Source organism: Eublepharis macularius, chromosome 7 (genome assembly GCF_028583425.1).
Source record: "Eublepharis macularius isolate TG4126 chromosome 7, MPM_Emac_v1.0, whole genome shotgun sequence".
NCBI lineage: Eukaryota > Metazoa > Chordata > Lepidosauria > Squamata > Eublepharidae > Eublepharis > Eublepharis macularius.
Window position 1 is genome coordinate 49,142,683 of NC_072796.1, and position 14,028 is coordinate 49,156,710.

Genomic DNA, 14,028 nt, shown 5'->3' on the forward strand with positions numbered 1-14,028 from the left:
CTGCTAAGTGGCCGGAAAGGGGCATTTAAACCTCACAAACCACAAACTGGTTCGTGGACTTGCCCCAGTTTGTGGGAGTTCGTGGTTCCTGGTTCATGAAAATGCCATGAACCGCAAATCGCACAGTTCGGGGGTTTTGCGGTTCGTGCCCATGTCTAGTCAAGATCCAGAAAAGGGCACAGAAAAGTGGAAGAATTCAGCAAAGCTAATAGAACCAACAGGCAAGGGGTTAAAATAATCCAGTAAGAAAAACTGCAGCTGTCTGCCCAAGAAGCCAAAACAGGTATATAGAAGTGTGCTAACAGAGGATGTTGTACAAGTGACTGTTTCAGTGTGTTTCATTGTCTTAATCCTGCTCCAATTTGAATAACAACTGGTGAGCGAAGGCCCTGATCCATTCATTCTTCATCCTGTAATCAATCAAGTAGGCAAGCATTTCTTAGGACTGTTTCTCACCTTTTTCAAGCAGCAGTACCCCATTAGATGAGCAAGATTTAGTGGTAGGCAAGCACTTTTCCTTTTTAGAAACTATTTTTCGTTCGGTTTGATGGACAGGATTTGGTGGTCTCTTATACAAAAATGTGGAGGTTATGGGATGCTGAAAGAAAGACAACTTGGCCCTACCAAGACTGCAATAAGAGTATAATGAGAAACGTGAATGTTCACTCCTCTGGAAACTCATCTTATGATGGCTTTTGATGAGGTGGCCTCTACGGATACAGGAGCTTCCTACCCCGAGAGTGTGGCCATCCTTGCCAATGAAAGATCCTTCCCTCTATGAGGCTGCCACTGTACTATGTAGCAATGAAAATGCCGGATAGCATCCCCCCGCCATGTTCCCTCCTTTCTCTCACTCTCACACACGCATGTATGACAGAAAAGAACAAGGTCTTCAGAAAAGAATAAGGCCACCACTGCGTCTTTTCTTCTTTCTTTCATTTTTTAACCCAAGTTTGTTGAGGGCTCTTGTATGGTGTCAGCAGGAGCACTTTTACCATGCTATGTGTGGTTGGTTGATGTTGTGATTTTAAGCAATGTAACCCAGAGCTAGGAACTGTAGTTGAAAAGACCAGGAGAGATGCCAGATGAGCACAAGATGGAGCAAATGTGAATGAAGGGCTTTGAACATTTGAAATATGTCCTTTATGTGAGAAGCAGAAAATACAGCTAAAGAGGAAAATGATTTTTTAAATTGCAATTTGGAAGTTGTGCCAGGATAGAGATTCATGGTTGACATTTGCATTATGAAAAGCTTTTTGAGTTTGAACCTGTCCAAATGTGCCTTGCAATATATTATGGATTAGTAGTTTGTATGTTATGTAGCAGCCACTAAACACCCATTATTAAAAATCTATGCAGTCCTGGCTTACAAACTTAGTTACTTAAATCCCCTACGCCATGCTTCATACAGTACTGTTAGTCTGTCACCTGCTGGCCAGTTGCTGTATTTTTCGTAGAATACGAAAGTGAATGTGACATTTTTGTATTAACCACATCACCATAATATTAAAAATAAACAAGCATCACTGTAGGAAGATACCATCATACCACCTGTTTTTCAAGCAGAACATTAATCAACCTTGTGCAAACTGTTTTTTAACTTTGACCCTATTTGAGCTTTTATTTTCACAACCATTTCAGTATGTGACAGCATGAAAAAATCTAGTCTGTGAAAATCTAGCCCATTTAATCCCATGGCAAGCACTACTGTCATGTGTTGAGCTTGGCTTTTGGAATTCCACCTGTAAGGAGCATGATATGCTTAAAAACTAAGATCAGGGTAAGATGCTTACATATTACATCATGGGCTTGCATCAGGAGGAAGTCCATGGGTATAATGTTTTTCCCTGTGGTTGCTACCTACTGGAAATGTTATGAGAATAATCACTGACTTTATCCCTTATGTTAATTTCTCATCATGAACTCTCTGGGTTATCATTCTTTCTCTCCCCCCTCCATCCCTCGAGCACCTTCATCTTGGATTGTTGGCATATTGTTGGAAATATATTTTGAGTAAACTAGAAGAATATTTCCACACAGCCTGTCCTAAACTTCTTCTTGCTTTTAGAAATGGCAGACTTATCCAGTTGGCAGTCTTAGTGTTTGCTTTTCAAAAAAGAGGGGCAATATTACTTTTATTTTAAACTGTGTTTGAGAAGCAAGATTGCAATTACATTGTTGTTAAATTGCAGTTGCCACCCAGATGTAACTTAGGATGTATGACTCGTGTTATGAATTATCTATAGACTGCTACCCCATAAGAAACAACAAAGGGCCACAATTGCAGTAATTGTCTATTAAATCCACCACATTCATTCAATGGTCAGCTTAAAAAGCTCCTGAGAAAGACATTTATATAGAAGAGACTTTTTAAAAGGCTAAAATAAGATGGATAATCAGTTCTTTAGAGCTTGCTCATGGAGTTTGGCATCAAACAAGGCAAAGTGCTATAAATTAAAGAAAGAATCTCAAGATTTTAGGAAATGACAGAATGAACAAGGGGAGTTTGCGTCATTGCCACATTGTGCTCAGTGAGTAGGACGATTATTTATGACTCAAGTACAAAGCCTTGGGAGAGCTCATTACATGAATCATGCTTAGCTTGACTTCATAAAGAATGTAATCACATGTACCCTTTCCACATGGTAGTTCTATATGTCTGCATATCCTGGAAACTAATGAACGGTCAATCATTTATAGCATTTGATTTCAATTATCCCAGCAGCTCAAGAGTAGCGAATGACAGAATTGGACTTGATTAGCTAAGCAATGGGAGGGGGAGCAATAAAATGGTGCTACTTAAATACACATTGTTACACTCTCCTTATTGTGGGGAGGAGCTGTTTCTTGCAATAAGAGCTTTTTTCAACATAATTGAAGGAAGGATTTTAACAAAGCAACCCAACTAACCATGTGCACATCATTTTTCAGAACAGTGTAATGTTCTTCTGCCCCAAAATGTTTGAAAATAATCGTTTCCTGCAATTACACATTCTAAAGACCCTGGCTTATAAATTCAGAATTAGGCATATGAAGAATTCACAAAAGAAGAGTTAGTTACATTATTGTAGAGAATGAAGAAGAGCAAGATGTGAGTCAGAGAAGTGCCATATTTATTTTACTAAACTGGTAATGATTCTGATGTAAAGTATATGTAAGAGGTAAAATCAGAGGTTGCCTTTGAGGGTGGGATATGTGGATTTCCATGGGTTAACTAATCTATCCTGCTGCTGATGGAGGTGCCCTCCAGTGGAAGGACCATGGAAGAGGCTACTTACAGCAACAGAAAGTGCTGCCATCAGAAGAATAGCACCAGTAGATATAACCCAATATATACTCAAAGCATAAAGCAGGGAACTTTCTAGCTTTTAAAACTTTTAATTGCAAATAAATAGTTGGTAGTTGTTACTTTCTTCCAGCCATTATATCTTTTTTTTCTGAAAGTAAAACAGACAAAGGCATAAGGTACAATCCAGAGAAGAAAAATCCACATAGCTGGAGAGGGAAGTAGGATTATGCTTGCTGGTCTCACTCTAAATGCATCTCCCTTGTGAATGAAAATCTATGTGCATACAAATGTACATATGTATTTTATTTATTTAGAAAATGTATATGCCAGCTCTGCAGGGACTTGTTCAAGGTGGCTCACAACTAAAACAACAAAACTAAACAATTAAAACACAGTTATTAAAAAACTAAAGCCATTAAAACAAGTCACTAAAACAAGCTGGGCATAAAAACAGCATAAAACTAACACTGGTCTAGTTAAATTAGTGGCAGACCAGAAATTAGCTAAAAGAGATAAAACACCATAGTTAGAAATCTAAGTAACGAGAAATGTTTTGGCTTGGCACCTGAAGAAGAGTAAGGTAGGTGCCATTCTAACCTCAAGGGGGATTTATGTGTGCAACCAGGAACCTACCCAAATGCACACTATAGATAATGCATACAGGACCTACATGTACATATACAAGTGCATGTGTGTAAGTTTAGCAAATGTGTGTAGGGATGGAGTGTAATGGCCTAGGAGCATGATGAACAGTTCTGTAATCTTTATAACCTGTGCTGTACTTTGTATTGTGTTCAAAACTGTTGCAAAGGATACATTCAAAGACACATAAAAGAGATGCTTACATTTATATATTTACTATTTATTAATATTGATATTACTTATATTTTACTGAATAAACTGATTTTGTCAGTCCTTGGTAGGTAGACCCCCAAGTTCCTCACAGAAAGCACTCAAATGCATTGGTTGAAGTAACTTTTATTAGAGATCTATACAGTCCAAGTGATCTATACGAATGCATTAGCAGAAGTGACTATTCAAAAAAGGACAGTGTTAATTATAGGGAAACTTCCCACCCTTTGGGTCCGTTAACATTCTGCCGCGAAATCCCCCAAAGAGTTACATGGGAACTGATTAGTTTAGGCTAGAAATAGTACAGAATGAAATCATCTCAGTCTCTGAGAAAAGATACATTGCTCGCTGCCTGCAGCTTGCATCCAAGGACACTTGCTGCAGAAATGAAAGTAAATAACTTCAAGATATAACAGACAACCCCTACTGGCTCAGTACATTTCATGGCGGCAGTTTACACACTCTCAGATGATCAATTCAAAATGCAAAACACATTAATGGCAGGTATGCAGGCAGACATACATGACAGATTTTATAATTGCAAGCTTTAAAAACCCACAATTCCCATGGGAAATCCCAGTGACTGAAGGCAGGATGGAGATCCAGAAGATGTTTAATGGAAAGTCAAATAGCATAGGAAAACAAAACAATTCTTCAATAACTGTTTGATACGCGGAGGGAGCCACACATTCCTGTGAATCAATCACTCTGTTGATTGGGTGTACACTCAGCTCTGATAAATGTTTGCTTAATGTTTTTCTTGTGCCAAGAATGACTTCCAGTCAGGTGGTGTCAGAGGAAGTTTTATTTGGAAATGATTCCAAAACCTTTAAAAATGTATTAAAAGGACTTAAATTATTGGCAGAAGGATATATGTAATTTGAAATAACTTGACCCATTTTGTGTGCAATAAAATCCTCTCTGCTGAACAATTCATAGGGCTCTTCTGCACCCTTGATTTATTCCTGATTTTCTTAGCAGTTGATCCCAAAGCATTGGAATGGATTTGGGTGCAGTTCTTCCACATGTCTGAGCTCCCTTGCTTAACCTGCTGAATCTACTATTACATTAGATCAATCTATCAATATGAAACTGATGATTTAAAAAAGTAAGTCCCTAGCCCCTTCCCTTGCAGAGATATGCCTTTTTCCTTATATCCTTGCAAGAGAAAGGGCTAGAGATTTACTCTTTTAAATGAAAGTTGGGAATTCGGAGAACCTGCTGCACCTATTATTACAATAGTAGGTCAATATAGTGCTATGAAATTAACAATTTAAAAAAGATCAAAGCAAAACTAGGAATGGGAGGAATGAATGCAGGTGGGCGGTTCAAGGCCCAATCATGAAAAAGTGGGTTGGAGGTGGGTCAAAATGAGTGGGAAAAACAAAAATGAAAGAAACATGCACAAGGGAAAAAATCAACTCAAAAGCAGCTTCCAAAAAAAGTTCAGGATAAAAGTAGTCTAAAAAAACTCGGAAAGAAACCTGGAGAAAACCAGAAACTCAAAGCAAAAACTAAAGGCAAAAAATACATGTGGAACTCAGGATAAATTGAAGCAATACGGACCAGATATGATGATAAAAACCTGGGGCAGAAAACCACACGGTGAGGAAGAAAGTATGAGCCGATGAGACCATACAACTTCCCAGCAGCAAATTGTGTGAGCAAAGAGACACTTTTCTTTAAAAAATCTCTCACTCTTGCATAAATAACTGGTCACACTAAGCTAGTTAATGCTAGTAAAGGTGTTAACCTGCAGGAAAGCAGGTGAAAATTCAATCAAGTAAAATTCAGATCTAATCAACAGAAATATTTGTCTCCGTATTTGTCTTGATCAGATTTGGATTTTATATTATTGCTTTTTAACTTGGTCCCTTGACCTCACTGTTTGTTTTCCTAGTCCTGCATAAAATCAGGGCTTTTTTTCAGCGAGAACGCGATGGAACGGAGTTCCGGAACCTCTTGAAAATGGTCACATGGCTGGTGGCCTGCCCCCTGATCTCCAGACAGAGGGGAGTTTAGATTGCCCTCTGCACTGCAGCGTGGAGGGCAATCTAAACTCCCCTCTGTCTGGAGATCAGGGGGCAGGCCACCAGCCATGTGACCATTTTCTCTGAGGGCAACCCACTGAGTTCCACCACCTCTTTTCTCAGAAAAAAAGCCCTGCATAAAATATTTGTCATACTAAGCTTCCACTCATATGCATCTGAAGAAGTGGGCACTAGTTCTCCAAAGCTTACACTAGAATAAAAAATTTTTGGTCTTTAAAGTGCCACAAGACTCTTGCTTATTTTTACAAATTAGCTAAATATGTACACTATATCTTAAGAAGAGAAACACACTTCTAAACCCATTGATTATTGTTGTCTTACGAGAGTGCAACTGTGCTTATGATTGCACTGTTGAGCAAGTTTTTGACTTAGAACATTCATGTGACAAGTATGTCCCTGTACACAAACAGTTGTATTTTGCTTTGAACAATTTTACCTAAAGAAGGGCCCTTCCAGGGGGCCTACTCAGTGGTTTACAGCTAAAACAATGAAGCAAAACCATTAAAACACAATCACTAAACATACCAGAGTCATTAAAGCAAGCCACTAAAACAAGCTGGGGTATAAAAATAGCATAAAACTAACTGAACAGGTGAAATTATATTAATAAAACAAGCAAGCAGCAGACCAGAAAACAGCTAAAAGAGATAAAACCCCATATTTTGAAAAGAACTCTAAGGTAAGGTTAACAGACAGTTAGTATAGCAACTGTAGGAATTAAGGGCTTACTGATGATGATATATGTCAGGATCACGTTGCAGATTAGTTTGGAATCCTATATACAGATCATCCCAGAGTAGTCCATGCTTTACTATATGCCTCATTACACTAACTCGGGCCCTTATCTGTAGTAAAAACAAAAACACATAGACACAAGTGCACTAAAATCCATAATCAATTATTCTCACAGACATTATAAGCAATAGTTGGAATTCAAAGAGCTATTCTCCTTGTATTGCTGTTTTCCTCCACCAACTCAGACACCAGTTTAGGTCCTCAGAGCAATCTCGTTGGACTGTACAAACATCTTAAATAGCAGTAGCCTCTTGAGGAGGTTTGTAGGGGCTTCTTTATGTATGTATGTATGTAATCCTCTGCTTTTCTCTGCAATGGGAACCCAAAGTGATTTACAATATCATTCCCCCTTGTCCATCCCATCCCCACAACTTTTTTTTTTTAATAAAATTTTTATTGGATTAGATATCATGTTATTTCACATTACAATCATTTCCCCTATTTCCTATTTCTAACCCCCTCCCTTTCCCCCCTTTTTGTTGACTTCCAACAGTTTTCCAACCCTTTGCCCCTTTTCCCTTACTCATTTTAAATTCATTCTGTCTAACTAACGTATACATTCAATTCCTTCTAAGCTTATCTCTATATTCTTTCTGTTCACATATTTACTTACATTAACAACTACATAATAACAGGAATAGTAACTAAATAATATCTTTCTTCTAATTGTAATTCTTTAACTATTTTAGTACTCTATAGTTTATCTTTTGGTCCCTTATTAAACAAACAATTTGTCCCATTTTGCATAATTTCAAATATTTCTATAAACAATTCATATAAGTCAACCAATTTAACTTATTCTCTGTATATTACTTTTCCTACATACCTCAACTTCATTCTACTTGGTTATATTATTTTGCTTTAATTATGCAATTATACGGCTATCATCAAGAATCGTCAATCAATTTGACCTAGATAACTTCAGATCAAGTCATTCAATTTAGTACATTGTACAATTACCAAAAATAGTATTAATCAGTCTATCCTTATACTTAATTACTTTCTGTCATTATTCTATATATATATATCTCTATGATAATCTGATAAAATAACTGCTTAGAAATTCCCATTTGCCTCTCCACCGGTAAAATCACTGCCCTCTGCATTTTATTATATTTCAATAGTTCAATAGTTCTCAAACTGCCACAGTTCTCCTCCAACCTCCCACTTCTTCGCTAAATATTGCTTCAGCTTCTCCCAGTCTGTGTTAAACTGTCCTGGGTCAAGGTTTCTCAGTTTTCTTGTCATTTTGTCCATTTCCGCCATATACAGCAATTTGTATATCCAGTCCTCGATTGTTGGTACTTCTTGTACTTTCCATTTTTGCGCATACAAAAGTCTGGCCGCTGCTGTCATGTAAAATAACAATGTCCTGTGTTGAGCTGGAATACCCTCCATTCCCAAGTTCAGTAGCAGGAGTTCTGGGTTCTTATTAATTTGAAATTGTAAAATCTCACTTATTACTCTTATTATTTCCCCCCAGTACTGCCTTGCTATCTCACACGTCCACCACATATGGTACAGGGATCCCTCATGTTTTTTACATTTCCAGCATTTGTTAGAAGTATTCAAATTCCCTAGCGCAATCTTCTTTGGTGTCATGTACCAGCGATAAATCATTTTGTAAATGTTCTCTTTAATACTAGTACACGTCGTAGTCTTCATTGTATTCTTCCACAAGTATTCCCAAGCCTCCATTGTTATTTCTTTGTTGAAATTTATGGCCCACTTCACCATTTGTACTTTAACTATTTCATCTTCAGTATACCATTTCAACAGTACTTGGTACACCTTAGAAATTTCCTTCTTGTCCTCTTTTAAAAGTGTCTGCTCTAGTTCCGAATTTTCTGTTCTTATACCTCCCTTTGCACAGTCCGAATTGTAAAGATCTCTGATCTGTCTGTACTGAAACCAGTCATAGTTTGGTGATAACTCGTCCTGTGTCTTTATTTTAAGTTTAGAAGATTCTATTCGTGTTATCTCCTTGTATGTTAGACACTGTTGCTCATTATCAACAGTTCTCGGATCTATTACCTCATATGGAACCACCCACAGGGGGATCCCATCCCCACAACTTAGTATGGTAGGTCAGAAAGAGAAAGAGTGACCCACTGAGTTTCCATTGCTGAGGAAGAATTCAAACTCGGGTCTCCCAGATCCTAGTCTAACACTGTAATCACTTCTTCAGGCCAGCTGTGCAACTAATATAAACACCTCCTCTATAACATCTACTAGTACTTACACGTATTGTGACATCATAACATTTCATGTTTCACACATTTCCATATTATTTATTATATCCACCTCCTGCCTTTCTTTCATTGTGGACCTCAAAGCATCTCACAGAGTCCTTCCAGGGGGTTTACCATCCAGGCACTGAGGAAACCCAGACCTCTGTAGCTTCACTGAGGATCAAACCGCATGAGACAAAATACACTCGAATTACACTAAAATACACTCGAATGACAAAATACACTCAAATTACCCAATTTGTCTCGTGTGGTGGTGAGACCCAGAGACTGTTGCATCATGTGCCCTGGCATCATTTGCTGCTGCTAGCAAGGCAACCTTCTTCTTTGATGGCATTCTTTATGTTCCCACTTGGGTGGGAACTCAGTAGAATTCTAAGGATGGTTCTAAAGAGTAGTTCTCCTTAGGATTACACTGATACTTTCAGAAGGTCTGATCTCTTACTGTTGTTTTCTTTTCCCTCTCTACCTTTTCATTTTTCTCTTCATGTATTATAACTTTTTGCTTTTTGCTACAGCAACGTATCTTTGCAGATGATATATATTAATCTGTATATGATAGGACTTCAATTCTGTGCTTATGGTGAGCTCTAAAGCTACAGCAAAAGTGATTCCTTCATGATCAATACAGAAGGCAAGTCAAAATGCTATTGAAAACTTGTGAAATTACCTTGGAGAGTAGAGGTGTCTTCCAGCAATCAATTAAGCATGCCTTTTACAAATATTATGCAAAACTATTTCAAAGGAAGGCAGTAAATTTGGAAGAAATAGATCGATATTTACCCAAGATATCAGAAAAAATGAAGCAGAGACTGAATGCTCCAGTAACAGAGGAAGAAATTATACAAGCAATAGAAGTAGCAAAGATTGGAAAATAATAACTAAGAATATGACCAAGAAGAAGCAACAGGAACTGAGTGAATTAACAAATTGTGGAATGGTACACAAGACTAAATATTTGGGAATAGAGCTGACAGCTAAAAATATTGATCTATTTAAGAATAATTATGAAAAGCTCTGGACACAAATTGAAAGATATATGATAAAATGGAATAAATTAAACTTATCGTGGTTTGGTCAGATTGCCACAGTTAAAATGAATGTGTTGCCTAGAATTATGTTCCTAATGCAAACAATACCAATCATAAAAGACAAAAAACAATTTCAAAAATGGTAGAAGAAAATATCGGAATTTGTGTGGGCAGGGAAGAAACCAAGAGTAAAGATGAAAGTACTTTTTGATGCTAAGGAAAGAGGTGGAATGCAACTACCTGATCTTCGACTTTACCATGAAGCAATATGTTTAGTCTGGTTAAAAGAATGGGGATCTTTAACCAATCATAAATTGTTAACTTTGGAAGGCTATAACAAACTTTTTGGATGGCATGCATATATGTGGTACAAAATGGATGCAATGTTCCAGCACCACTATTTGAGAAGAAATCTACTGTTGACTTGGCTAAAGTATAAAAAATTTATAGACCAGAAGAAACCACTGTGGATTATACCAGCTGAGGTGATCAACCCAAATCCAGAATATAAAGGAAAAGAATGGCTTACCCTCAAGGACTTAATAGAAGTAGCAGATAAGGAGGTGAAACTCAAATCAAATGAGGAGTTGCCATTTAAATATGGTTGGTTACAATATAGACAAATTAAAGACCTATTTGATACAGATCAAAGGAAGACAGGTTTTAGAACTAAGAATTCAGAACTTGAGGAACTTTTGTTAGGAGATAATAATAAAGCAATTTCTAAAATGTATAAACTCTAATTGGTTTACAGAAGATGAAACAGTCAAGGTGCAAATGGTAAAGTGGGCAATAAACTGTAATAATGAAATAACAATGGAAGCATGGGAACAATTGTGGAAAAATGTTAAAAATATCAATATGTACCAGTATTAGAGAGAATGGCTATAAAATGTTATATAGATGGTATTTAACACCGAAAAAATTAGCCATAGCCAATAAGCAGCTATCTAATAAGTGTTGGAAATGTAAGGAGCATGAAGGTTCACTATTTCATATGTGGTGGACTTGTCGTAAGGCTAGAGACTTTTGGGTTAAAATATGTGCTGAGATGTCTATGATACTCCACTATAATGTTGTTAAAAATCCAGAAATGCTGTTATTATCTTTGCATTTAGAAGATGTAAATAGAAATTATAAGATACTGCTATATTATATGATAACAGCAGCAAGAATATTATATGCTCAATACTGGAAGAAAGAAGAAATACCTGAAATTGAAGAATGGACAAGGAAATTGTTGTACATGGCTGAAATGGACAAATTAGCAAGAAACTTGAAGGATCAAGATCCCAAAGCATTTTTGGAAGATTGGAAAAAGCTGAAAAAATATATGGAAAAGAAATGGGATGTTAAGGGACAATTATGGTCTTTCGAAGGGTTTTAATGATACTAAGTAAGATAAGATATAGTTAAGATCTTTACCAATAACAAGATAAGAACAACTATAATATAGAAATAATGTGATATTAATAGCGGGGGGCTGGAGTGTTGTTGGAAGTGAACATTGAAAAGGGGGAGGGGAGGGGGAAATATAGATATGGGAATTGAAATGGATTGTATTTGTGTTTTAATCTGATTATATATTGACCCATCCAATAAAAAAATTATTAATAAAAAAAGAGAGAGAGAGAGAGCGAGAGAGAGAGAGAGAGAGGTGTCTTAACTCATGTACTGGAAACCAACCACTATGAAATTAAATTTTTAATTTAATTTTAATATAAAGTAACACAAAATACACAAAAAGAACTATAGTATATAGAGTATATTTAAAAGTAAACATTATTTCCTTTAAAAAAAATCTTGACCTGAAAATGAAGATAAATGTTGCTGCATTCAGACCTAATGACAAACGACATTTTGCCCCTGATGGGCATTAACGTAGTTTGTTGTCATGCTCTTGCATTCCCCATGCTTCTTCTCCTCATATGCAACTGAAGCCTTCTCAGTTTGGGACACCTTGAATCAGGTTCTAATTCACTGTGACTTATAAACACTGGTACCTAGGCAAACTGAGTTTGTTTACTCTGAATACATGAAACTGCCTTATACTGAATCAGACCAATGGTGTATAAAGATCAGAACTTTGGCTGGCAGTGACTTTCTATGGTCTCAAGTAGAAGTCTTCCACATCACCTACTACCAGAGTAAAAGATCCAGAGGAGTTAGCCATGTTAGTCTGTAGTAGCAAAATCGAAAAGAGTCCAGTAGCACCTTTAAGACTAACCAACTTTATTGTAGCATAAGCTTTCGAGAATCACAGTTCTCTTCATCAGATGCATCTGACGAAGAGAACTGTGATTCTCGAAAGCTTATGCTACAATAAAGTTGGTTAGTCATAAAGGTGCTACTGGACTCTTTTTGATTTTACCAAAGTAAAAAAAAAACCCCAAAAACAAAACGAGATGCTGGGCAATGAACTGGGGATATTCAGCATGCAAACCAGATGTCCTACCACTGATCCACAACACTTCTCCTGCACAAACCAAGATTCTAAACCGGGATTTAGAAACAAACTGAGGGAAACAAACTGAGGGAAACAAACTGCAATATAACTGGGTGCCTATATGCAGACATCGTGGCAAATGGACTCTTGATTCAAGATTTTCCAAGCCATGGAGCCTTCAATCATACTGCATGCATGAGAGAAGACACAACAAGCACAACAAGAAGCTGTGTTCATGGCCATCATGGACAAACCTCTGTTCATCATGATACATGAATGCAGCCAACAACAACAGAAATAACTGGGATTAAGCCTTGGAGCTGTCCAAGGTCCTAAAGCCAGTGTCTGACTGGTTGGGTCCAAGACCAGCATAGTGGAAAGGAGATGAACATGTCTTTGGCATGATTGTTTATCAGTTTGCAGTTTGGCCTGCCAGGCAGACATTTGTGGCCAATCATGGATGCTGTTTGGTAAGCCAGTCTAGGTCTTCCTTTTTGAAAGAGGGAAAGAGCTTGGTTTCAATCTGTTAGGACTATACATTCTATCAAGGTAGAAATAATTCAGAATAAATGTTTTTTAAACTCTGTATGCAACTTCTCTGAATGCAACTTCTCCTTCTGTGATTTTTGATACATTTGGGATATATTTAGGAAGACAGAATATAATCAGTTCTTTTTAATTATATATATAATTAAAAAGAACAATATATTTGGAGTTTGAAAGAGTTACTAACCTCTTCATATGGACGGTCATGGCATGGTCTTTCTGCTGGGAAAGTTAAGTTCAAAAAATCCACCAAATAATTGTACCCTCTGGGCAAAGGGTTGAAATCGTCGTCAGTTTCAATCACCTTAGTATGGTTAAAAAAACAAAAGAAAGTCACAATGTTACAGAACACAAAGAACAAACTGAAGATCTGTTTTTTTTTAACATTGTGTATAGTAATTGTCATTTTTTCCCAAAAAGGAGTTATAATATCTTTAAATAATAATAACTTTTTCACATATTTTCCCAGTCATATTTATTATAAAGAAATAGTAATTTTCAAAAGGTTGGAGATAATTGTTTCCTTCTCCTAAGTGAGGAATCTTGTACTAGGGGAAGGCTACTTCTGCTAGAGGGAAGACTCTCTCATCCAACAGATGAAGGTTTCCTCCAATGGAAGATTCCTCACTGAGCAAAAGGAGAAGGGGGTTACCCTTATTCAGTTGTTACCCTTATTCAGAAATTTACATGTCTGACTTTAAAACACACACACACTTCTCTTAAGCCTGATTAAGAAGTCATCATTTTCTGATGAAAGAAGCTGCTTTGC

At 37.0% G+C, this 14,028-nt stretch overlaps 1 protein-coding gene across 1 annotated transcript in view; it reads right to left on the bottom strand.

Annotated features, from left to right (window-relative positions):
• Nucleotides 1–4,869: 4,869 nt before the first annotated feature.
• LOC129333791 (cytidine monophosphate-N-acetylneuraminic acid hydroxylase-like) overlaps nucleotides 4,870–14,028 on the bottom strand; it is a 42,986-nt gene continuing 33,827 nt past the window's right edge. The window contains exons 12-14 of the mRNA XM_054985677.1: nucleotides 13,447–13,563; nucleotides 6,922–7,037; nucleotides 4,870–4,968 (exon numbers count right to left, since the gene is read on the bottom strand). Coding sequence (XP_054841652.1) covers nucleotides 4,890–4,968; nucleotides 6,922–7,037; nucleotides 13,447–13,563 — 312 coding nt within the window. The 3' untranslated portion in view covers nucleotides 4,870–4,889. The remainder of the gene's footprint in view (nucleotides 4,969–6,921; nucleotides 7,038–13,446; nucleotides 13,564–14,028) is intronic.